This window comes from Seriola dumerili, unplaced genomic scaffold, assembly GCF_002260705.1.
Source record: "Seriola dumerili isolate Sdu_G_001 unplaced genomic scaffold, Sdu_1.0 BDQW01001299.1, whole genome shotgun sequence".
Lineage (NCBI taxonomy): Eukaryota > Metazoa > Chordata > Actinopteri > Carangiformes > Carangidae > Seriola > Seriola dumerili.
Genome location: NW_019175554.1, coordinates 1827656 through 1854018, shown reverse-complemented (window position 1 = coordinate 1854018; position 26363 = coordinate 1827656). Strand labels below are relative to the sequence as shown.

The window sequence follows — 26363 nt, the reverse complement described above, 5'->3', positions numbered from 1 at the left end:
TGTGACTGTGGATGCTTTATCCTTCTTACTGTAGATTTTTTTGAAAAAAAAAACAAACAGTTTTTTATGGTCAGGCGTTATGTGTAGCTGAATGTTTAATCACCTTGTATTTGTAATGTCAAATGAACTTGTGATCATTTGTTTATTCATTTATCTATACTTTAACTCAGGTATATGTGGAGCTGCGTTTCACACTGAGAGACTGCAACTCCATTCCTTGGGTGTCTGGCACCTGTAAGGAAACCTTCAACCTCTTTTATCTGCAGACAGATGAACCGCTCCCTGCAGGGACACGATTTCGGCCTATTGACTATGCCAAGGTTGGTTATCGGAGCTGTATCATAGAAAAAAAGCTTTCTGTTACACTACTGGTAGCAATGAACTGCACTAATAAAGTGTTTGTTGTTCCTTTTAAGGTGGACACCATAGCGGCAGATGAGAGTTTTACACAGACAGATCTTGGAGATCGCGTGCTTCGCCTCAATACGGAGGTCAGGGAGGTGGGACCGGTGACACAGAAGGGCTTCTACTTGGCCTTCCAGGATGTGGGAGCTTGTATTGCTCTTGTGTCTGTCAAGGTCAGTGAACATGGTGGTGGGAATTATGTTTGCGCGAACTACAGCCATGAACTTGTCAGTTTTATTTCGTTCACAAGACCAGAAGTACTTGACCTTTCTGTTTTTCTCTTCCACATAAGGTCTTCTACAAACGCTGCCCATCCACTTTAAGGAACCTGGCAGCATTTCCTGACACTGTGCCACATATGGACTCATCCTCTCTGGTGGAAGTGAGGGGTGCATGCGTGGAGAATGCAGAGGAGAGGGACACACCCAAATTGTACTGTGGTGCTGATGGAGACTGGCTGGTACCATTGGGCCGCTGTGTCTGTAGCATTGGCCATGAGGAGATGGATGGATACTGCCGGGGTGAGAAGTTGTTTTGGATTTTTTTGTGCGCATGTGTGTGTGTTTTTATGCTAATTTTAGAGCAGTACACTTCACCAACAGCGGACTTAAGCTACAGATACAGAGAAGGAAACAAATAGAGAGAAATAGGGAGAAGAGAAGAGAAGAGAAGAGAAGGCGTTGCATCACATTAACAAATCTCTAAGGCCTCCCCAGTTGTCTGCAGGAGTTTACAGAACTGCTATCCCCTCCTCCCCTTCTAAGATCCTGCATCCTTGTCTGATCCTTTCCATCCACATATCTCTTCATTTCGTTTCAGCTCCACCTCCCCTTGTCATCTCCTCTCCTCTCTTGTCCACTTCGTTTGCTTTTCATTCACTCCCCCTTCTTTCTCCTCCTGGTCCCTTTTTTTCCTCCCTCTCTTTTCATTCCTCCTTCTTAATTCTCACTTTAGCTGTTTCTCATTGTGACCCTCTTCTGCTATGAGACCCTAAACAATGTGAATATGAACAGATTAGTGTGTGTCACCCTGAGATTTCTGATGTTTCAAAATCATTACTATGGCTCTCAAAAAGATCTCTCAGTATCAATCATGTGGTTCAAATGAGAAGGTATTTTCTTGTAATATCAAGCTGTTTCTGGATTTGTGCTGTTTATGTCTGATGTTACCTTGATAAATGTCATCCTGTGGTAGATATTCAACCACTTAACATTTACATAAAAGCTCTCAAATTTAAAACCTTTGATAAATACCACAAAAGGCTTTTTAGCGATGCCTCCGCTCTATTGTCAAATCAGCATAGCCTAAATGTGGCCCATTGTCAGCAGAACAGATTAAGAAAAAGTAACTGTTGAGTTGTTCCAGATAGTCATTGGCCTGGTTTCTCAATTAGACTGTGCAGACAGACTGGGGGCTAGCTGGCTAATTGCCTTCATTTGTTAGTTTCACAGCTAATTTAGCTCACACCTAGTCTTTTCTAAAACTCCTCCAACTCTCTTTTTCTTTCATGAGGCTCAGATTTACTGTTGTAATTAAGGCAGGAGCTAAATTGAGCCACGCTGCATAATTACAATTAAAGTGTGCTTCATGTTACTTACTACATTTTTGCAGAATTACAGAAAGACTCAGCTGGTCGGGGTGAAATTCATGTAGTACCCCTGTGGTGATGTGGTTACTCATGTTATTACAGAGAGAACTCCAACAGTCATTAGTACAGCTGATATGTAAGACAGGCTGTAATATCTCCTTTATTTGCTCCTCGGGTGTAATTTTCCTTTTTATCTTCTTCACTTTTATCTGCTTTTTATTTATCTTTTCTCTCTTGCTCTCAATCATCTCAAAGACATAGTTAAACAACACAGAAGTCAGGAGAGATTACTGATGAGACGGCAGCTTAGGAGCAGCGCTCTCTCAGTGTCCCTCATATATGTCCTACATCTATACTCCCTATTGATCCCCTTCAGCTGACAGTAGTCGCTTCTCTCCATTGTAATGTAGCTGCAACAGTGTCAAGGGGATCTTGGGAGCTGCTAAAATGAATGGGTCAGTAACTCATGCAGCAGTGACCGACTTGGCACTTGGAAAACGATGTGTTTGTCTATTCAGTCGTATGTGCTGGATATTCTTCAAACCAACAACTGTCATTTTATACTGCAGTATATTGCAACATTGTACATTTCCTTGAAAATCAATTTTGAAACCTCTGATGGATTAAATAACCAGACAGAATGTCTGCTTTCAGCTAATCAAATTAAACAACTATAAATCTAATATTGCCATAAACCCATCAGTTTGTAGCACTATACCAGTCAGTGATATTAAAAGGACAGCTATTTCAGTATAAGACAAATTTATATTGTCTCACAGTATATATCATCCTATCACCCAACACTAGTTGGCAGAACTCTAACATACTTTATCGTAGTTTCTGGAAATAAAACATAAAAATAAAACTAGAACAATAATACCTGTTATCTCTTATAAACAAAAACCTGTCACTATCAATTACCAATTACTAAACAGCTACCCTGTTACTCTTATAGACATGTTAGTTTGTGTATGTGTATATGTAATACTAAACTAGGAATGAGTTAATCATTGGTAACTTAATGGTTGCAACAGCACAGTGGAAATACACTGCCATAATTTCTGCAACAACGCTCACCTTAGCATACACAAGTAAATGCACCATATTGACATGACAGGTAATTAATGAGAGTACTGATGAGGGTCAAGACACAGACTTTTACACAGTTGCCTAGGTGAATGGTGGAGCCAGTCACTATATCGAATACATGGTAATAACTCACAACAGTCTGCGGGACTTCCTGCATGCAAAACGTTGGCCAAATACAACATGTGAATAAAACTAATGAATATATTCATGATTGATTCATCTTCAAATTAGATTTTTATTGTCTCGTATAGAGTTAAAAAAAGTGAATATGTCAAATTTCCCAGAGCCATCTTTGATGTCTTCAAATTAATTGCTTTGTCTAACAAACAGTCCAAAGCCCCAAGGACATTTCATTAACGTTCACATATGACAAAGAAAAGCAGCAAATCCTCACATTTCAGAAGTTGAAATGAGAGAATATTTCACTTTTTTTGCCTGAAAAATAAGTGATTGACTAATTATTCCAGCTCTAAAATAAAACTTTAAAATATGAGTCACACAGTATACTTTTCCTTTTGACAGGGCAAGATAAGCCCATTCGAAAGAGTCCAGTCTTTGTGCCTGCTGAACATTTCTCTGGGTTATATACTGCACTGGACGTACAGACATGTAACTAGTATCGATCTTATCATCTGAGTGAGAGTCTGATAGAAAACAAGCATATTTCCCAAAATGGCTGTTTCTGTAAGATTCACCCTTCTCTGAAATACTAATGTAGCATCACGAGTAATGGAAACCAGAGACACAGCTAAGCTGTGTTGCTCTGCTGTGCAGTAGTTACTGTTGTGTTCAAAGATGTCAGGTTATAACTACCAAGAACGTTCTGCTGTGGACTTCATGGCTTTAAACTCATTAGGGTTAGAAGAAGTGATCAATCGTAACAACACCTTATGGCCTTGTAATAAATGATTTATGGCTTTCATTAGTTATGACCAATTATTTTTTCTCATCAATAATTTCCATAGGTCTTGCAGAGCTTAGGCTGTGATGAAGATGTGCACTTTGCAAGTAGTTGCAGGAAGTTTAGGCATGAACTTGCGATGACTTCTGCTTTCTCCTCGTTTTCATTTTGGAACACTGCTTCAAAGGGTACTGTGATCAAAGCTGTCTGAGAGGCAGCATGGGGAAAGAGCAAAAGAGGGAGAGAGAGCGAGAAATGGAGAGAGAGAGAGAGAGAGTGAGAGAGAGAGAGAGAGAGAATAGGGAAAACCCCAACACTCCAAAATATAAGCTCTGCGCTAACACGTCCTTCTTTCCCTCCCAGCTGCCTAAACAAAGGCGTCAGCGCTTATCAAACACTGCTTTCCACCCCAATAGCATTCTGCCAGACTGTTTTGACATCTCAATCGAGTGCTTTATTATGCTATTCCTTTCATACAGTGTCAACCACAAGAGGATTACTCAGAGATAGGCTGGTTATATCATGACCTAGATAAGGCAACATCATAGTGCTAATGCTATTTGTTCCACATCCTTTCGTCACAGCATCATATTCAAGAGGCAGTGAATTGTGGGGGAAGCTAACAGAGATGTCTTTTTGAATTTCATTTGAATCAGAACAGATCCGCAGATAAAACCCAAAAAACCCACCAGTAGGCTAAGTGGTTGCATTCAATAGCTGAAAAAAAATCTTCTATGTTCAAATATTTTGGTTTCAGTAAAACCTTTTGACTGACAAGTTTTGCCGCAAACACCTCCCATACTTTTCATGAAGTTGATAACAACACAGCTCAGTTTCTCCTCTTACTGTACAGATGAATAGTGAGGAAGGGAAGCAAACGAACAGACACACATTTTCAGAATCACACACTAAAGTCCATCAGTCTTTTCTCTTTTCTCTTTTCCCCATGGCAATCCATGTCAAGAGTTCTCCAGAAATTGGAAATATTTAGTCACTGATGACCTGTGCTGTCTGGAGACGCAGGATTGATCAGGCGAGGCAAGGTGCAAACTTGTGACCTTAAAATCAGGTAAAGTGGAATAGGAAATGAGGAAATCAATACATAGTCTGAGTTGTATCTGAGTCACTGTGCCCCTCTTGTGTCCATTAAGGACTGTGTTTGCTCTTGCTTTTAACGCAGCTCAGCCAGACTAGAGCATCACTCATTCTCTGTGAACTTCCCATCTGCATATCAAAGCTGAGAGACCAAGGTAAACATAGTCTCTGGCTCCATCTGTTTCCGACAACGTAAAGCCAAGAGAAAATGTTCAACTCTGTGCACCCAAACAACTCAGAATCTCTTAGCTGGCATGTCAGTACATTCCTGGAAATGTGCAGGCGATGTGCTTTCTTGGACTAAACCCCTGTAGGTTATCTATTCAAATCTTAAGCCTAACCTGAGGCAAAAGTTTCTTGCTCTGGTCAATATTTTTATGAATCTAATTACTGTGTGTAATCTCTTGTAGTGATGATCCTTACAGAAATATCACCCAACTCATCAGTCAGTGTTTTCAGCGGGCAGGCAGCTATTTGCAGCAAAATGCTCTAAAAACCAGACCACCTGCAGAGCACCAAACAGCATACACATCAAGATAGCGAGTAGTTGCTGAATACAACTCCTTTACCTAGGAGTTGGTGGACACTAATACAGAGCTATAGAGTGAGTTTATTTTCTCCTTTGTCAGGTGTACACAAACACAAGTCCAAATGAACGCATATTACATTTATAAGTTGATGATACAATAATGGTTCGTTGTCCTCCAAGTGGCCAAAAAACAATGAATGCAGGTTTAAGTAATAAGAGTTTACTTTTAGTCACTTAGCTGTCAGGAACTAGACTGTGACTTTTTATGTAACAGTCACTGCTAAATGGGATTGAAAAGTGTCAAACACATGCTATGGCTCCATACCATATATTATCAAGACTGGTAACATGCCAGTCCCATCAAAAACAGACAATTAAGCTATTTAACGCTGCAATTGTCAATTATTTGATTAGTTGAAAATTAATGAAAAAGAATTGAATTTTTTATTTAGATTAATCAAGTAAAAATGCCAAACATGTATTGCTGTTTCCTGCTTAGTATGAGAATGTGCTGATTTTCTTTTTCATATATATGATAGTTAATTGAATTTCTTTAGGGTTTGGACTGATGGAAGAATAAAACAAAACATCTGATGATCACCTCTCCTTGGGGGGGGGGGATTATAACAGAAATTTTCGCTTTGTTCTTACATTTTATAGGCCAAATGTTTAATTGATTAGTTGAAAAAATAACCAGCAGAATAATTGATAATGAAAAAAAACATCTTTAGTTTAAGCTCTAAAGCTGTTAGATGGTGAAACATACTTTTTCTGCATGATTGTTGTTTGTTTTGTGTGCACAGCAGTATCTGCTCTGAGTGGGAATATATATTTTGTGCCAATATTGTTCCTTTCATGAATAAGAATGCCTTCCATGACAAAAAGCCCAACAACTGATAGTGAACAAATTGGATCTCATTATCTGTCTGTGTGTGCATGTGTGTGTGTGTGTGTGTGTGTGGGTGTTTTCAAAAAATTTTTGATGGAAATAGTGGTATGAGTATTGTAATTGCTTTTTGGTGGTGATCTTCCCAGCTCATAACAGGGAGCAGGGAGCAGCTGGAAATTCAAATGAATGTGTGTGTTTGTTGCCTTTGGCAGGAGGTGAGCATAGGAGGAAAGTAATATCCAAGTGAATGAGGTGCCTCTAAAATTGGAAGCTGGGTGACAAATTACTCTTCTCATTAGGAGCTAACCAGCGACGCGATTTTGGCGATGCTTTTTGTCTGTGCGTTTATCTTTCATCTCATCCCTTTTACTTATACTCAACTATGTCCACCTGTTTATGCAGATTGTTTTTTCCTTGTATTTCTTACCATCTTGCATATTTGATTTTCACTGTACCTTGCATGTCATCTCTCATTCACACTTGTCGTTCTCTTTTTCAATTACATGTTGTCTGCAATTTAAAGCAATAGCTATGTAAAATGGTCAAGAAATGAATAAATAGCCGTATAGAAAGCAAAATTGTATGGGCTAACAATTAGTCAGATAATTGATTAGTCATTCGACCAAAAATCAATTAGCAACAATTTTAATAATCTAATAATTGTTGAAGTTTACTCAAGCAAAAATGCTGGTTTCAGCTTCGCAAATGTGAGGAATTGCTGCTTTTCTCTTTTATATGATTTCAACTTGAATATCTTTCAGTTTTGGACTGTTTTTTGGAGAAAATAAGCGATTTTAAGATAGCAGAATTTTAAGCTCTGTGATTGGCTGTTTCTCACCGACATGCACAATGGGAGTCAGTGTTCTCACCTTGAATTTTTGTGTATACATAGCGATGTGACCAATTTCTTTGTCAATTAAACAGTCATTTAAATTTAGACTAGTCGACTAGTTTAAAAGTTTGGGAATGAAGTGGGCTCACAGTGCCTGCAGGTAAACAATGTCATATTGGTTTGCCAAGTGGTTTGCTAATGTTAGCAGTGCTACCACCATCAGCCTTGTCTCCTGGCAGGTTAAGTCCACATACGTATGCTGAATGTGGTTACATATTGCTCCAGTTGAGTGATTAAATGCCATTTTTTTCTGACACAGCCTACATATAACCTTATTTTCTTTTTCTAGGTCAAAGTACTGCCAAACTGTACTGGTTGTCACCTGTCCCACTTTCCATCTTGCTTGTTTACAACATCCGGGTGCAAGTGGGGCTTTGTAACATCTTAAACGTAACAGTTAACTGGTGTTGTACATTAACAAAATATCAATAACTAGTTTAACTGACTAGTATTTCTTACCTTTGGCTCTTTATCAAAAAGTGAACTGATGATTATGGTTATGGTATGCTTGAGATGTCTTGATATATAATTTATGGACACTCGGGCAACTTAACTGTTGATGATATGATTCTAAATATTCTAACAATTAGATCCAACAATCAAGCATTGGGTATAAATCTAATCCTCATTCAACCAAGACTCTCTAGGGGTCTCCTGAGCTGAAATACAAGTAGATACTAAAGCCACTGCATCACTTGGTGTGCATCACAGTCTGAGGGACTTAGTGTATTTGCAACTTATTTAATCAGAATATCCATTACTGTATGAATATACACACCAAGAGCAGTTTAATTTAATTTGCTAATTTTACCGGGATAATCCACTCAGTAACAATAATCCTTTACAAGGAGTCCTAAGTGCAGCACTGGATACTGGGTAGCAGCTGGACATCATTCATGTGACACAGTATGAAACTTCCAACTCTTTGATATGTAACCCTAACATCAACAGAAGGATTAAAATGTTTCTCAGTGGAGGCAATAATGTATTACTGTAGACAACAAATGATTTGTAATGTGGTCTGTTGCTGATGGTGTGAGGGAGAAAAGAAATGACTGCCTCATTATTACATCTTTGTGCCTCCTACTTAAAGTAACTATGGAAGAAATATTGAAATGCTAAAATTAAAATCTTATATCTGCCATGAACTCTTGATTAAATTTCCCTAGCATGTTACCTTTCTGCTTTACCATTGCATCGTCTGTCTTATAGATAGCATATTTATTTGCTAATTTTGAAATTATTACCCCACCCACATTATATATTCTCATACAAATTACTCTGCAATAAAATTATCCAGGGATTCCCAGAATATTAAATAACTGCACTATTAGTGCTTTATTTTTTCTCTGCTGAGATAAGTCTGGGGAGAAGGAGGCAATCTGCAATAGTTTTGCCATCATCTGATAAGCCTGAAGGGAAAGAGCGAATGAGAGGAAAGCAGGAGGAGAGATAGGAAGAGGAAAATATTGGGAGAAAGATGAAGAAAATCAGAAGAAGTTGAAAATTGTGGCAGTGCAGAACAGTTAGAGAAAAACTGGAGTGATAAGGACAGGAGAGTTGGTTGAATTGATGGAGAAAAAAAAGAAATGGGAAGGTAAAATGGGAGAGAACTGGAGGAAGTAATGAGGTAGGAAAGTGAACCGAAGTAAGGACAGAATACAGAAGAATACTTAGGTCGGCAGAATGGACCATGTGAGTGGATGGAGGTTTTAGACTGAAAGCAGGGTATAGCCTAATTGCATTTCATAATGCATTATTTGTATGTTAATCTCTTATTTTTTACCTGCCTGACAAAAAATACAAACTTTCCCCTGTGTGTATCCAGGGTAATCTGAAAGTGGGGAGTCTATTAAACCTGCTGATTACAACAAATAGGCTCCAAAGACTTTTCCATAACTTAAATATTATATATAGCATCCATTTATTCATTTCGTTTTTCATCCTAAATTTACCTCCTAAACTCCTGAAAAGTTTTACAGCCTTAAACATACGTATTTTTTATTGCATTGTAAAACAATATACATGGTACTCTTATTCCAGCATTTCTTTGAAGCTGTTTTAGTGGTTTAAGGTTATTGTTATATCCAATGATAAAACTATGTTGTACAGCTGCAGCGTTATCTTTAGAAACCAGAATCTCTACAATCTAAAACAGTGTTTTTAGCCACTTTGGTGTAGAGGGCAATATCTTAACCATTGGATGTGTGTATTTAGCTTAATTTTATACGGACATTTATGATTCCCACAGGATGAAGGGTTTTGGTAATACCCTAATTTTTCATCACCACCAGTAGTTAAAAATTTCAAATGCAACCATGAAGTCGCAGGCCTAAGTCTAACCGGAGCAGCGCGGGTTCGAGTCCAACCATTGGCCCTTTGCACCATATCATCCTCTCTCTATCTATCCCTCTATCTGAATTAAGGCATAAAATAACTTTTTTTTTTAAACGATGAACCTGGCTGGGACGCACTTGTTCATCAGTTTTTAGTGTCCCTTGCAAAACACTTCCGTTTTGTTGTAGGACTGAATTTGCAGCGTGTTTTTTTTATTTGCATGTGTTGTGACTATTTGTAGCGCGTTATCAAATTGATGAAGATGTTTTCTGAATTTGCAGCGAGTTTGTGTCTTTGCATGTGTTAAGCTGCTGTGCACTGAGCTCTCAGGGCCACCGTAGTATTTGCAAGGTAGGCTACTCGTTAATTAAACCATAATGTCTTCGTTTTCTTTGGACTGTGGCTTTTGGGATTTTAGAAGCTACCATTTGTGGAGCTTGAGTAACAGAAGAACTAACATTGGGCCCATTTACTAGTTGCCAAGTATTACTAAAGAACTTTAGCTAATGTGATTGGTGACTTTATCAGTTAACCTGGATTTGTAAGTGGAAGTAACTTCCCCAACTTCTTAATATTGTATGTTAACTTAATATGCAATGATAACATAAACAACTGTCTGCTATTTAGTCTATTTAATATGACATCTATCCCACAATGAAAAAAATTAATTGTGGTGATGTGGGGGGTCTGCTAGCATGTGCCTGTAAACTTTAGTACAAAGCCTTCGTTGGCCTAATAAGAGTTTGTAATGTGTTTATTTCAAAACACATTTATGTATTTGTGAGTTCACCAGTCTTTATTCTGAAAAGGTTTATCACAGGTGTGTGCCATTTGTTAAAGTGGACAATGGGCAGGAGCATAAGCATGTGGCTTAGTGAGCTAATAAGCAGGTGACAGTGATCCATAGCTCCTTGGGAAATAAGGTCAGACCACAGGTGAGGAGAGAAGCAGCTGGAGCTTTGAATTAAATGCTGATGGAAATGTGTGCTGATGGAAGTGCAGTTGCATGAGGAACATTAACCTTGTGTAAGTTCCCTCCTCCTCTGTCTCCCCCCGTCTCCAGCTTGTAGGCCTGGCTTCTTCAAGGCATATGCTGGGAACACTAAATGTTCCAAGTGTCCTCCACACAGCTCCAGCCATGACCAGGCTGCCACTATCTGTCACTGCGATAAAGGCTTCTACAGGGCTATCAAAGACCCCACCACCATGGCTTGTCAGTTGTTTATTCTGTAATTTTTTTGTCTCCTGTTTTTTTTTTTTTTTTTTTTTTTTTTACAAAATTTTTCTTGTTTAATTTATTTACTTATTTATCTCAACTACAAAAGAAACATCTCTCATGATGTTCCATATCCATGGACATGAAAAATTCTGACATGGAGCTGTATCCATTAAACTGACAAGGAGCATGCTGGAATGAAACACTTGGGGCACTCTGAAAGCTTAGCTCCCATACACCTACACACTCAAAACTTCAGCTCTGATTACTTTGTACAGTTGTGAAAATTGAAAAAAAAAAAAAAACAGAATTGCCGCAGTTTTATCCAGGAAACTGACACAAGCTGTTGGCATGAAATACTGCAAGACGCGTTGAAAGCCAGCCACCCACACACCTACTGTAGCTACAAACTGAAGACACGTACTGCAGATTCAAATTATGCTCACTGGCTGCTAAAGGGCCATTAATTGTCAGATTTTGGCAATCACGTGTCCCACTCTCGCTTCATCCTCAAGGTTAGATGAGTGATGTGATCTGAGGTACTCTTTTGCATGTTACTGTTATACTTAATAATGATAGTTTCAAACTTTTGCAATAACCTGTTAGGTATTTTTGCAAAGTGTATAATGGTAAAAAGAAATAAAAGTTGTGTTATTGCTGCTTATTTCATCATTTTTGGTGAACTCTAGGAACTGTTAGAGGCCTACATCGTCTGAGATGGCACAAGTAATCATAGATCATGTGTCCTGTGCATTATTTTATTCAATCAGTCAATAATCAAACCTCTCTATATGTATTAAACTATATTTTGAATCATGCAATCATATAATCATATTTGATAAATATTAGTTTTTTAAAAAGAAAACCTACCTTAGAAAGTGACCAATGAGTTATTTCTTTTTCTCTCTTCAGGGCCTCCGTCACCTCCCAGGAACCTGGTCTCATTGATCAATGACACGGCTCTCTTCTTGCAGTGGATGCCTCCAAGCGATACAGGAGGCAGGAAGGACATCACTTACAACATCCTGTGCCAGCGCTGTGATGGAAGTGAGGGCGACGGTGGTGTGACACAGTGTGAGCCCTGTGGGCCAGACCTGCGGTTTATCCCACGGCCGGTTGGTCTGACTGGTACCTCTGTGGCGATACTAGATTTTGCAATGCACGCCAACTACACTTTCCATGTAGAGGCTGTGAATGGCGTAACTGGACTAGGTGTGGCCGTACGCTCGCTGGCGAATGTTACCGTCAATATGCACCAAGTTGGTGAGTTGCAGAGCTCTTGTTCACTGCAGTGCAGCTTTCAAATTCTGTTTGTTTTACTGTCTTCAAATCCAACTGTGGCAATGATGATGAGCAGATGTTCCTCCCTCCCCTCAGAATTATAGGACTGACTTATATTGACATGGTCTCTTGACTTGGATAAGGTTATTCCCCATTTATAAGTGATTTACCAAGCAAAAATGGCAAACATTTGGTTCCACCTTCTCAAATCTGAGGTTTTGCTGTTTTTTATATTTTACATCACTTTAATTGAAAAGCTCTGGGTTTTGGACTGTTGGTCAGGCAAAAAAAGCAATACAGAGAGTTCACATTGAGCTTCAGGGTCTCATTTGACTAACTGACTAAGTTGTTACTTCAAAACACATTTGAAATGTTTTCACTATTTGAAGTTGCCATGAATTTCGTAATTATATAAATCAAATTCAAAACATTTTGCTGAAATAGTGCATGGTACGTTACAACATGTTGTGACACATTCATCATCTTAATCCTGCTGGCATGGGCAAAATGGCCATCTGGAATGGTGGGAATTTTCCCAGTGGACCATTCTGTTCATGGGATGGCAGGGAGCCAAGCCAAATTGATAAAAAATAGTTTACAAACTTGAGCAGATTGAAAAAACTACCTCGACTTTTACATGTTCACAAGTTCATCTTGCCGCTGCCCAAAAAATAACCGGCACAACTAACTATCTAACTTCCATGAGCACTGATAAGGTGGTCACCACAAACCCCAAACTGGAATGAAAAATCACGCGGAAAAACAATCAGGACAGTCAGCACATCTCTAGTAGTTTCTGTTCCTGCAGCCACCATACAGCTTTTGGGGCACTGGTTAGAGTATCTTTGCACTAGACGTGAGGCACTAGTTTTAGTCAAATCTTTGTAGTGATTACCGGTAACATGGCTGTCGTCTGTATCTCAAGACTTATAGTTAAATTCCATAACCTTGATGCATAGTGGCTGTAGCACACTTGTTCCTAAAAATGGAGTTGCTAGTTGCTAGGACATCTGCGGTTGATGTATTCCATTTGTTCTCCTTTTGCTGGACAGGCTGTTGAGGGTTAACATGCAGGTAGCCATATTTAGCTCTTAAATATTAATAAAGATTAATTTTACATGCTATGCATGGCATATGCACATACAGTAGTTGCATAATACCTGATTCATAGATCAGGAATACTGTGTTTGCGTTGCAGCTCGGAGCAGATGAAAATAGCTGTGCTACACTAACAGGCTCGGATCTTATTCTGCAGCTGGATTTGCCTCTCTTCTTCCTGAGTACCCTGTGTCTTCTTTCAAAGTCTCTGTCTCTCCATCCAGCTTAATGTGTCAGTAGGTGAAGCACATTTCTGACCCTTGAATAGCTGACAGAGCCACTGTGACCTGAACCTAGTCCTAATTAGCAGAGCCCAGCTGACCTGAGGTCAACCACTGCTAGCAGCCCTGAAGGCAGCATTGTCTCTGGCTTGCATTAGGAAAAATAAGAGATCTAAAGTTCAGGGACTGAAATCTGACCCTTATATTTTAAGGGCAGGAATGTTGATGGAATAATTGATGGAGAAGGTTGAGATGAAGGAAGGAAAGAGAGTGGATTAATAAATTATGCTGCGATGTATGTGCACATTTTCTCCCCTTTCAGCATGTGCAGCAAGTCAGTAGTGAGTTGAAATTCTGATGAGAACAAGACTGACGCTCATTAGTCATCAGTGGCTCAGATGTAAAAAAGAAGGGAATTGTGGGTATATCTGTGCTCAATCACATTTGTGTGTAATGATAGGCTGCCATAATTGTATTAGCACAAAGATTGTCACGGTGTACCATTTGTCACCAGAAACATATCTGAAAAATTTATGGAAAGATTAAAAGATTTGGGAAGTGTCAACAATATATATATATATATATATATCATACACCAGTTTATCATGTTTTCCACTTTTTCAGGTTTAGAAACAACAAGACGTACACCATGCTGTCTCAAAGCCAATCTGTGGGTTTACAGATGGCCTGTTTGTCCGATTACTTGTACAACAGATGGCAGGAACAAAGTGTCTTAAAGACGCCTAGTCTGAATTCCCAAGTCTCCATTTTGGACCAAGTCTGGATCAAAGTGGCAGACAAGCCAGTCGACTCAGAATATTACTCATAATCAGTACGATTATTAGTCTGTTTAGCTGTGAGCCAATTTAAAAAAAAAAAAAAACTGTGCCCAGGTGTACAGCACCACACAAAGGCGGAAGGTAGAATCCAACAGTAAGATGCTAGATGAGAATGACGCAGTGGAGTGTGTCGTCTGTTTAAGTGCCAGCAAGCAACCGAGACTGAGTGGGAATAAAACTGTCATTTCATAGTCAAGTATTCAGACAGTGCAAATGCTCCCACTGTGTTTATAAATGGCAGACTTTGAAGTGTAATGCATAAATATTACAATTTTCTTATTAATTTATCATCATTCCCTACCAACCATCGTGCAGTTATTGGCTTTTAGTTTAGTTGTGTCAATGCTTCAATCAGTTTTTCAGGCAATATAGAGTGCGTGGTTGGTGAGTGAGTATAATGTGGTCTCAACGATAATAACTTCAACATAATGGTCTTGAATCATTCAAGAACGATAATAACTTCAACAGTCATTTCTTGGCGCTCATTGTCTCCTAGCATATTGTACTAAAGAGTGATTTTGAGAAATTAAATGTTATGCTGATAGGCTGTCATCACTCCATGGAAAGCAGATGTCAGGTGTATATGTGTCACCCATCTCTCTGGCAAAGGCAGCTAGACTGATGGGAGGAAGTTGGAATGCAAAATAATCTCTGTAGAGGAGGAGAAACAGCCTGTGGGGATGTTTCCCCAAGGATGTTTAGAGTGGATTAACTTGTCAAACTGCCTTTCCTCAGTAGACATACTGTATGCACACGCAGCCAGGCATGCATGCAAACAAGCAGGCAAACAAATCCATGCACACATGACATTTACACACACATTTGCTTCAACCATGTACCACCTACAGCCTTGTATATGGTCCTGTTAGTCATTTCCCACCTCTGTCTCTTGTTTCTTCTGTCTCCCACACACATCTATGTTTTTCTTCTCTTTCTGCTTCCTTAAAACAAGAGATAACACCTTTCTTGGATTTTCTATATCCATCAGAGAGAGTAAAATAATACATACTTTAATTTTGCACTTTGATAGAAGATAGAATGATCCTGATCCTTTGTTTGCGGTTATGTAACTGTTCCACACATTTTATATAAGAGATGATATGAAAAGGAAGGTACTGCTCTCTAAGTTTGCACACTGTACGCCATTCATACTGTTTGTATGCAGTTTTCCTTGGCTCATAATTTGCAGTTCAGTCCACATATAATTCGCAGTATCAAGCATGATCTAAATTCTTTAAAAAAAAGGTAAATGAACAGTTAACATTAACATGACATTTGATATATATATATATATATATATATATACTGTATATATATTCAAACATCTTCCAGGAAGGGTTAAAAAGAAAATCTATTTAAACTATTCCAACCATTATATGGCTGGCTAAATGCAGAAACATTTCTCAAGCACTTGAAAACTTACTTTAAATTCAAATGAGGTTGAATATTCATCGGGTTGAGAGAAATGCTTGTTGTAGATCTGTGCTTGTCAAAACCTCTGTTTGGATGGACTCGGGATGGACAGGCTTGCTGCCAATTATGCGGATGCTGCGAGGTGATTCATGCAGTGGACTGTGATATTATGTCAGTGATGGAATAATAGCCAATCAAAAGCAGAATTAGCAATCAACCGGATTTTTTGGTGAGAAGCGGAGAGAGAAGATTTATTTTCTGTTGGCATGCTATCTGTTTATAAATTGCACATTAATGCCTCATTATGTTTTTAATTATGCTAAACCTATTAATCAGAATTACTAATAATTTCTCTTCCCCGTTGCCTGTGTGCTTGTCTAACTTTGATAAGTTATAATGCTCAGTTAAGCAAGATTTATGATCACTGTGTCTTTGAGCAGAATGGAGTGTTCACTGCCTCCGATGATACTGGATGAATTATCATTCAGATTTGGCGTTTTAAGATCTTAGCAGATCTCGTGGATTCTGTGTGTGTGTGTGTGTGTGTGTGTTTTCACTCCTCCACACTTTGTGAATCACGATGTAGGTTAAGGTCGGCTGCCGTCCTAACACCTCTCAAGGCAGCAATGCAAAGCAGGAGTGAGTGAGCAGGATGATCTCTGTGCTCATGAACGGTGAACTGCACTCTGCTCCAAATACACTGTAGTTATTGCTCAGCGGAGCGTTTCTCGCTGAAGATTCCTCCCACAAAGTTCACTGCAGTGCTTTGTGAAGAGGCACAGAGAAATCAGTGTAAATTTGTGTAAGGTCTTTGCCACACAGAGGATAAAATGCGCTCCTACAACAGGAGCAGAGAGGCAGCGACAAAGATGAACTCGCTCTGTGTTAAAAGTAAAAAGGAAATATTGTGTCCTAGCAGAGGCGGAAAGTGTGGTCTATGGAGCCCTTGAAAGTTGAGCGCTTGTAAAGTTTTTGCCGGCGGTACAGATGTCTGGAGCCTGGAGGAACATAAATGAATTGAATTACATATCTAATCCAATCAAATCATTCATAAAATGTGAGATGTAATGATGCGTTGAACCTTTGCTGAGATAATTGAAATCAAATAGCTGCTGGTTTACATGGTTAAATCCCTACAGAGGCGTGCTCAGGCGTCTTTCTGTTCATTCCAGACTCCACTGCTCTACTACTACAGATTGTGTTTATTGTACTAGTTTTTAAACTCAGTTAATTATTAGTAATTATAGCTGTTAATTACTTGGTAATAGGTTTCAGTGGCACTTTTGTGTTGTCGTCTGACTCCTTGTTGGTATTATTTGGCTAATGTTTTCCCAAAGGTGCAAACAGTGCAATAAGTCGGTTTTTAAGTCATCCATATTTGTACATGTAAAGCCTTCGGTACGTAGTGTGATTATAGCTTTAAACGTACACTGAGTTCACCACCGTAATGACATCATTATGGGATCATTGTGGGATCATTATGGGATGGCAAAATGTATAACGCCATAGCCTCCTTATCTGACACTTAGCCACTGTGTGGTTGTTGGGCCTGTGGCGTCTGTGGCTGCCCATGACATGGAGTTTTTTGAGCTGTCATTATTGGTACTGGAATCCTCATGTTCATGTGCCATGCAGTGAATCTGCAGGGTTTGGTTTTTTGAAGGTGTGGACTGCTGCTGTGTGTTTGGTCCAGTTGTTTAAAACATCCTATTATGTCTTTTACTCTTACAGTAACAACAATGGCTGTGCCAAGTTCTCACATGCTAAATCCATGTGTGAACATTTCCCAGTGTTTCGCGGTGTCCTGATTCAAGAGGTTTTCTCTCTTTTACTTTGCTCTATTCCCCCTTTCCTCCAGTGGAATCTCTTCTGTTTTCATCTCCCTTGCTCTGGGAATAAGGCTGACTTCTATTTATATGCTCTGATGCTGGGGAGATGCAACCTCGTGGGATTTCTTTACAGCTCTCCCTGTTCACTCCTCTCTCTCTCTCTCTCTCTCTCTCTCTCTCTCTCTCTCTCTCTCTCTCTCTCTCTTCTTTCCCCCCTCTGTCCTTTCCTTATCTGTTGGAGCACATAAAGTTGAGGGTTAACCTATTTTTACATGTTGCCAATAAAACCAACTAGAGCTTATAGATTCTCAATTATCTTTAGCTGTGTGGATTGTGATTAAACTGTAATGACCATAATTGTTCTCTTTGAGCCACTCATCCATAGCAGTAGGTATCTAAATAGCACATTGATTTATCCTGAGGCTGAAATAGCTTCTTGCATAAGAGTTTTTTAGGGAGTTTCCTCACCTAGAGAGAAAGTTTAAAACTTCAGTTGGTTCTCACAGAGATGAAAGCGCGTGCACACACACACACACACACACACACACACACACACACACACACACACACACACACACATGCATGGTGATGGATACATAACATTACATACTGTAGGGTTGGAGACAGAAATCCCCTCCAGTAATGTGATTCTCACAGATGTTCTTATGCTCTTAAGTGGGTTATGCATATTTATCTGCCTGGTTGCATTGATGCCAACTGAAAAATATCTTCATTGCTTATTTGAATATGACATTTATGGGCACCATTGTTGTTTAGATACAATTTAACAGATTCCATCAAATGACAAGAAAATACTGTTACAAATTTACATACTCATTTAAATTTTGGAGTGTAGTCAAAGCAAATTTTGAGGATAAGCCATAACACATGTACTCATGGTCCAAATGTTAAGGTTTGCACTCGATTTAGACTCTATTTCTGCTGGTCTTGCACATGATATGTACTGTATGTTGGAGCTGCTCGTTCAGAGCAATCGATGTTCGCTTCAGGTTTTTTGTGTGTCTTTTGCTTGGATGCAGTGGATAGCTACTGATGTTTCTCTACTTGTTAATACTGTGCACTACAGATGAAAATGAATCAGCCACTATTCTGACATTGTTAGAACTGTTTAAGTCATTTGGTCAAGCAATTTATAAAGAAAGCAGATGAATAGCTTTGGGTTTTGGAAAGGTGCTAAGGTGTAATTTCAAGATGTCAGTTTGGGCTTTAGGAAACTTTGATTGGCATTTTGCACCAATATCTGACGTTTTCTAGACTAAAAATGAATCGGTATATCGAAGAAAATAATTGCCGGATTTATTAATTGTGAGAATTTTTGTTGGCTGCAGCCTTACTGTGCACCTTTTTATTTGCTATTCTTTCGAATTACAATGTACACATATATATATCGTATTAGCAGAACGATTATACATCAGTCAGAGAGAAACAATAACTTACACACAGCTAAATCTGCAATACTTTCAGCTACCTGTGATATGTTTCACCTGCTGAAAGATTTGTTTGAAGTAACTGGCATTTAGAATTGAGCACCTTGTAATAATGAGTGCAGCAGACAGAGCACTGCTCATTATTATGCTAAAACAGTAATTTTAAGTATGGCACAGATGACATTTGGTTCATTTAGTTGTGTCAATACGTGCATGTATATTCTCGTCGGTGTGTTTGCTGTTTGCCATTTAAATGGCAGCAGGCAGCCGGACTGAGAGGCCTGAGATATTTCCACAACATCTTTGGGCGCTCTGTGAAGCTCAGGCACCACCTGCTAACAGGATAGAAAGGGCACGTGTTACCTGGAAGAACATGTCTGACAGCAGGTGTATGATCTGGCTCTGCAAATTCTTTAGACAGCACAGTCCGGTGACTAAGATCCTGTCCTATGTTGAGGATGCATTTTGATTTTCTCGAATGATTACTGACACTCTTATGATGATCTTTCTTTACTTTGGTAACCCATAAAATGTTGAAATGGAAAATCTTAATTTTTGAGTTTTGGAGAGTTGTGGAATGTGTATAAACACAGTGGTCAGGTTTTATTGTCTATATGTCTTAGATTAGACATGATTTTAAGTTTTAGATGCTTAAAGAAATGCATGTTCAGGCAGACTTGAGTCAGGAAGAGTAACTTTTGCATTTTAATGTGAAAGTTGGACACCTTAGATTTACATATTTGTCACCTCGAGTATGCATTTTTGCAGGAGTCAGCATCAAACTCTTGCCTCCTGTGTGCACCATTTTTTCTCTCTGGTCTTTTTTTGTTTTAATACAAGTTGAAATGATTGAGCTGCCGGACTGTGAAGTGTCGTGTCTGGGCCGAGCTGCTGCTAGAAAATCCCGGCTTCGTGACAAGATGTGAAAGTTGCATCTGCACCCCCAGTACGTCCGACTTAATGCAGTGACGCGTCACCTTTTTGTGTAGTAGGTTATCTGCTTATCTGAGCACGAGGACAGTTTAAGACGTCGATCTGGTTCTGAATTTGTATTCCAACAATGATCGCCCAACCAGCACACTCAACAACAGAGGGACTGGATCTATTAGTTTGTCAAATCTGCTCAAGCGCAGGCTTTATGAATAATTGATGGTAAATATTTGAATCTCTGCTAGGTGATTTTATGTCTCCTCAGCAACCTTGTGTAAAATATTCCCCCAAATTCAGCAGTAATGGCAAACTTGATAAACAGTTGCTGTGGGTCTAGTGGTTTGGTTAACAGGAATGTTTGAGGCTGCACATCATACTGGAGCTGGACAGTAGAACGGTTGTTTTTTGGCCCGACTTTCCCTTTGCATATTTCTGTGCTACTTTGTTCAATGTTGATATCTTTCAGATGATGACTGAAGATGCTGTTGAAATGTGTTTTGTAGTCATGTCTCCGAACTCAGTGACTCTGAGTTGCTCAGTCCTGCTACAAACTTGCCATTTTTCTTGCTTATGTTTCTTCCAATCCATATACTTACATGTCAACATTCACTCTTTGGCACATATTCATTTCAGTAAGCTAACTCTTTGTACATCCACCAGTTACTCACTGAGTCAAATAAGGTCACATCTTTTTTTTTTTTTTTTCTTTTTTTTTAGAAGTTTCATAAAATTGCCAGTGTGTGGAGATTTATACCAGTGCATCAACGTATCTAGAAATGGTCTGGAAAGACGTGGAATTTTGTTGTTGTTGTTGTTGAACTTTCCTCTAGACAGGCCACTCCTCACAGTTTGACTCAAATCTCTGCACTCTTTGACTGCATCTTCAGGTCCTGCTCTGGTGGGTGTAGTCAGAAAAGACTGGGCCTCTCAAAACAGCATCGCCCTCTCCTGGTCAGAAGTGGAACCGCCTCCTTCAGACATAGTGGACTATGAGGTCAAATACTATGAGAAGGTAAAGTCATTTTTTTAGACCATGTTTATGTACCATGCAAGCTGATAGCAAGTGGTAACAGAGATTTGTATTACAGTCATTTTAGCACTGAAAAGCATCAAGAGTGATGCACACATACACACAGAACAATTACTGCTCACAGAGCAATTTGCATCGTTAACATACAGAAACCCAAATGTAAGTGTACAGCTGAATTACTATCTCTGCTTTGCTCACCATCTGCTCTGGTAGTTAATAGGATAAAGAAATTATGTGTTTTGTTCAAACGTTGCTGTGATAACAGGTTTATGCAAAAACTGTTTTGCCGGTACTTTTGTTTATCATCTCTGGAAAATCTGTTTCTGTTTCTGCTTATCTAGGAGCAAGAGCAGCTGAGCTACTCATCGACACGGACCAAAACCCCCAGCGTGGTGGTAACAGGCCTCAGACCCTCCACTGTCTATGTCTTCCACGTGCGCGCTCGCACTGCTGCTGGCTACACAGCTTACAGCCCCAACTTTGAGTTTGCTACTGCAGCTGAGGGTACGACTGTGAAGGAGTGGGCATGAAGGAATTGTGGGTTTGTTTGTGCCTATATTGGTTACGTTTTTGGGAGGAATGACACCAATATTAAGTCATTCAGTCAGTTAGATTTGTGTTGAAATCTCAATGATATGGAGTTTAATTTTAAAACAATGCACAGGAGAAGAAGGGAGTTTTAAAAGCCACAGACGTGGAGTCATCTGTGTTGATAAACAACCCTATAAAATCCCTGGAGGACATTTTATGTTCATTCTTTACTAAGGATCTGCGAAACTCATCAGTGGTTCTTCAACCATGAGCCATTTATTTAAATGTTTATAAGCCCTGTACGTTTCTGATTCAGCCTCTGCAGTTGTGCTTATTACAGTTATCGTGAATGTATAACGCTCTGCTGATTCTAATCCTGAAATATGCAGGAATGCACAGCCGCCTACGAAACACACCCTTTTAGTGATGAATATGTAGATTTCACATTCGCATACCCCAATATGCCAATACTTCTGATTTAAGACCATTTATATACTTGAATTGTGCTTCTACATATGTGCCATCTTTTCCCTCACCTTATTCAACCCATTCAACGCACACGCTCACAAAGCTTCACATCACACACAGCTCAGTGATTTAGACCATTTTCACATTTCTTTACTTTATGCTAACAGTTGGAGAACATAATGTTTAAGGACTCATCAAAATAAATGGCACTTTGGAACACCGGACAAATATGTGAAATTCGACGGAGATTACTTGAATGAAACATATACTGTAGACATGTACAGGGGCTTAATCACTGAGACGTCCATTCAGGGACATATCAGCAAATATTTCTGACCTCTGCCTCTTTTTGTTGGAAATAAATATACAGTGCTAAAGATAATAATAGGCTAATATTTGCCAGAGACATCACGCGCCAGACACACCATCTAATCATAGTTGAGTTGAGTCACAAGGGGCTCTCGTCAGAAAGTTCAGGCAAAAGTCCATTTCCAACATACTGATGGAAAAGGGATTTAAATAGATTTATGTGACTGTGCAGCTAGTTTTTTTCAGTGAACTCCAACATGTGTGTCTTAATCTGTTTTATCTGAATTAGATGCTGAGTATAGAGCAGAAGCAGAACAGTTCTAAGACTTTTAAATTTACTTTTTCGATGATTAAACTGTGGTTGCACTGTTCATAGATATGTTTAAGACAGAGAACCTGGGCGAGCATCAGGACAGAATACATTAAGAGCCTTCGACTGCGTTTTCAATAGTGATGAATGTGGAGAAAGTTTAATTTAGCAACACAGAAACTGAATACCATTTCTGAAGTGTTCATTGTGTTCCGTAAATTGCGACAGCTTGGTATAATCAAGTAATGTGTCAGTTCTCTGGTTTGGGCATAGTGAGAGAGTTGCTCATCTTAACAGGTACTGATTAGTCTTTGCTCTGTTCTTACTTTCCTCAGATCCTGATATCGCTGATCAGGGTCAGGTTCTGGTGGTCGTCACAGCATCTGTGGGAGGCTTTTCCCTGTTGGTCATCCTTACCCTGTTCCTCCTCATTACTGGACGGTAAGACACCCCCTGCGTCTCTTTGATGCAGGCTTGTCGTTAACACCACACATGCACACATGCACACACGCACACACACACACACACACACACACACACACACACACACACACACACACACCGCTGTGCTTCTTCTCATAATCTCCAGAGTGACGCTACAACCAGAAAGCTGTTAATGGACTCCTTTTTGCCACCCAGCAGACACTCTTATTTTCCAAATGGCTGAGCCAATTTTCTGCCTAATTACTCAGCATGTAATGCATGTACCAGCAGTTTGCTCCATTCCATTAACTTCTCCAGGTTAGTTCAGTCTGTTGTCTTCAGTCTGCCTCTGGTTCACAGGATTTTACCATTAGTGGCATTTATTAATAAACAATGAAAAATGAAAATGAAATGAAAAATAGCCCTGAATCTGGACATACTTTGTCTGGATTTTTAATTGTGATACAAGCTGAAGTGATAATCTTTGATCACACAATTTGCAAACCTCATGCTGAAAATATCTGACCTCAGAAATGAAAGCAATGTTTTTTCATAGAAAAAAAAAGGGCAGACACTGGGCTTTATGCTCATGGTATTTGATCATTAGCATAATCGACAACCCTAAATTCCTACATAAAGCTACCTGTTCCACTCAATTTGTGAGTTTTATTAACCTTAAGGGTACTATATGTAAAAGCTATTTACATGAATTAATCACTTTTTTTTATTGCCAACATGTGAACAGATTGTAGTGCAACTTGGAAAAAAAGACTTCCTTTGACTTTCTTGGACTGATTTCTATGTAAAGTCCTTGTCTCAATGCCTCTTTTCCGTTCCCCTACAGCACTAACAGTGTGCAACACATTAGTTTAGAAATGCAAGTGTAATGTGACTGACGTAGGGAAAACTAAGGTCAACTATATTACCCTTTTAAATCCTATTTTATGGAGAGTCAAATAAAGTCTAAAATATTGTTTATAGTCAAACTATAATAACAGCGTAACTTTAGTTAGCCTACTGCATCTGTCAACATCATGCTGGTCAATCACGCTCAGTCTCGTGTAGTCATTTTCGCTGTCCCTTTAGTCTCTATGTGCCTGGTATTTTGGGTTTGCATGCCGCCGTGTGAATGTTCCAGTGAGTAAGTCTACCACCGGGAGACATTCAGAAGGAAAGGTAGATTGTTCCGTCTTCTCCTCCTTGTAACCCTTAAATTGGCAGAATCCAAGCACCACACAGGGCTGAATTTCTTTCCCAGCTGAACTATTATGTCACTGTTTTGGCCTTTTCCGCTGTCCATGGGATTTATTCAGTCTAAATTTTAACAATCCCTATCTTCATTTTGGCCTAAAATATAATGTACAGCATTAGAGGCAATATTACCGTGTAGGTGAGTCTACATCACGGCTACCCAGAAATCCATCAGAAACTTCCTCCTGGCCTACAATTAAAAACTAAGTGCACTACATTCATGTGGATGACCTTCTTGTATTGTTGAGCCTTCTCATGTGTTTTGAATGGGCATAAAGGATAACACCAGATCCAGAGACTACAGTATGTGAAACTAGCAACACCTGCTTTATCTCCAATTTCTCTTTGACCTGGGTTTTGATATGAGCGACTTATAAACAATTTTTTAAATGAATAAATACTCCTAAAGTGAAAAGCTGCAAAGTGTTAGCGCATACTAATCCTCTTTTCAATCCCTTTTTAAATGGCAACCACCTTCTGTATGTTTTTTTCCCGTGGAGGATGCAGATTGTTCTTTTCGTTGAATACTAGTGTTTGATTGCTACTTTTGTCCCAACTCTCCTTCTCTACGGAGGCTGAGCCTTGAAAGCCTTGAATTTGTGGGACTGTGAATATGATAAAAGTGGAAAATTGGAAGAAAATAAAAAGAACTACATAAAGGCAAGAACAAAAAAAAATGCTCTAAAAAGATGAGTTATAGAAAAGAGGAAAATGGCTGTTATTTTTTTTCAGCAGAGACGTCTTTGCAAACCAAAAGATTGATGAATTGGCAGTACATGCAGATGCCTAGTGGTACCTCGTGGCAAAAGCAGTTTTTAAGCAGTTTCAGCTGTCAGAATAAATGTTCACTTTTCCACCCTTTGTCTTGAAAGCAGTTAGTCTTTTAGATGTCATACTTGTTTTCTGCTGATGTTAATATTGGTGAATGAATGAATGAATGAAACATTTATTGCCCTTCTGGGAATTTGCAGCGCCACCCAATGCCAAATAACTTAAACATACAAAAAGGCTGGGATGTACTGCTGTTTCATGTGGTGCTGAAGGTGATTCTTACTCTGTGGTAATCTGTTCCACCTGTACAGGTGTCAAGGGTACATTAAAGCCAGGATGAAGTCAGAGGAGAAGAGGAGGACTCGCTTCCACAGTGGACATGGTAGTGTACATAATTTTCATTGTGTCTGTGTTTGTTTTTTAAATGGCTTTCTACAGCTTAGCTTAGTTATGACACAATTTATATGGTCACAGTTTTCCTCTGACTTGTAATTTTTTTTAATTTAGAATTTGTTTCTCACTTCCTTTGTCATAATTTTTTATTAATTTTTTTTTATTTAAGCTTAGATTTGAAGCACCTTCACACTATATTCTGATATTTTCAAAAATAACAAATTGGCCCTTTTTCAGTGCTAAATGTTTTCACCCGTCCACCGCATGATCTCAAACACCCAATACTGGATTTTGACAAAACTCTGGTAACCGCTGTTCACAGTTGACCTAAGTGTGGTGCTACAATCACAGATAAAAACATGGTCATTGATTGCCCCATAGGAGCAGTGTATCATTGTTGGGGAACAAAATAGTGTTCTTTCATTTACTAAGACAGTTCAGAGAGAACTCTTGTAGGATTCGATCCGAGGCCTGCAGGGGCTCCCATTCTATCATCTGTGGGCTTGATTTGTGTGAATAAAATACCGTAACATGCTGACATACCAATTCATCCACACACACACACACACACACACACACACACACACACACACACACACACACACACACACACTAACACACACACAGATTACTGTGCATTACACCATTATTACTGTTTGTATGAAACTGCTTGTCTGTGTCTTGATGCTATCTGTCTTGTTGTGCTGCAGTTATCTGCTCACAATTTAACGTCACTTCAATTTTGTATATCACCACAGTCTAGTTTCACTAATGCTGCTTGACAAAGAACAAATATGCATTTATGAGCCTTCTCATCAAATATTATGACAATTATTTGAATAGTTATAATCCTTGCCTTCCACAGTTTTGTTTGTTC

General features: G+C 39.1%; 1 protein-coding gene across 1 annotated transcript in view; it reads left to right on the top strand.

Annotated features, from left to right (window-relative positions):
• LOC111238331 (ephrin type-A receptor 6-like) overlaps positions 1–26363 on the top strand; it is a 43520-nt gene that overhangs the window by 11972 nt on the left and 5185 nt on the right. Inside the window, exons 3-12 of the mRNA XM_022767782.1 lie at positions 171–320; positions 417–578; positions 698–926; positions 10789–10934; positions 11250–11259; positions 11854–12204; positions 20888–21012; positions 21372–21534; positions 22984–23089; positions 25405–25475. Of these exons, the coding sequence (XP_022623503.1) occupies positions 171–320; positions 417–578; positions 698–926; positions 10789–10934; positions 11250–11259; positions 11854–12204; positions 20888–21012; positions 21372–21534; positions 22984–23089; positions 25405–25475 (1513 nt within the window). The remainder of the gene's footprint in view (positions 1–170; positions 321–416; positions 579–697; positions 927–10788; positions 10935–11249; positions 11260–11853; positions 12205–20887; positions 21013–21371; positions 21535–22983; positions 23090–25404; positions 25476–26363) is intronic.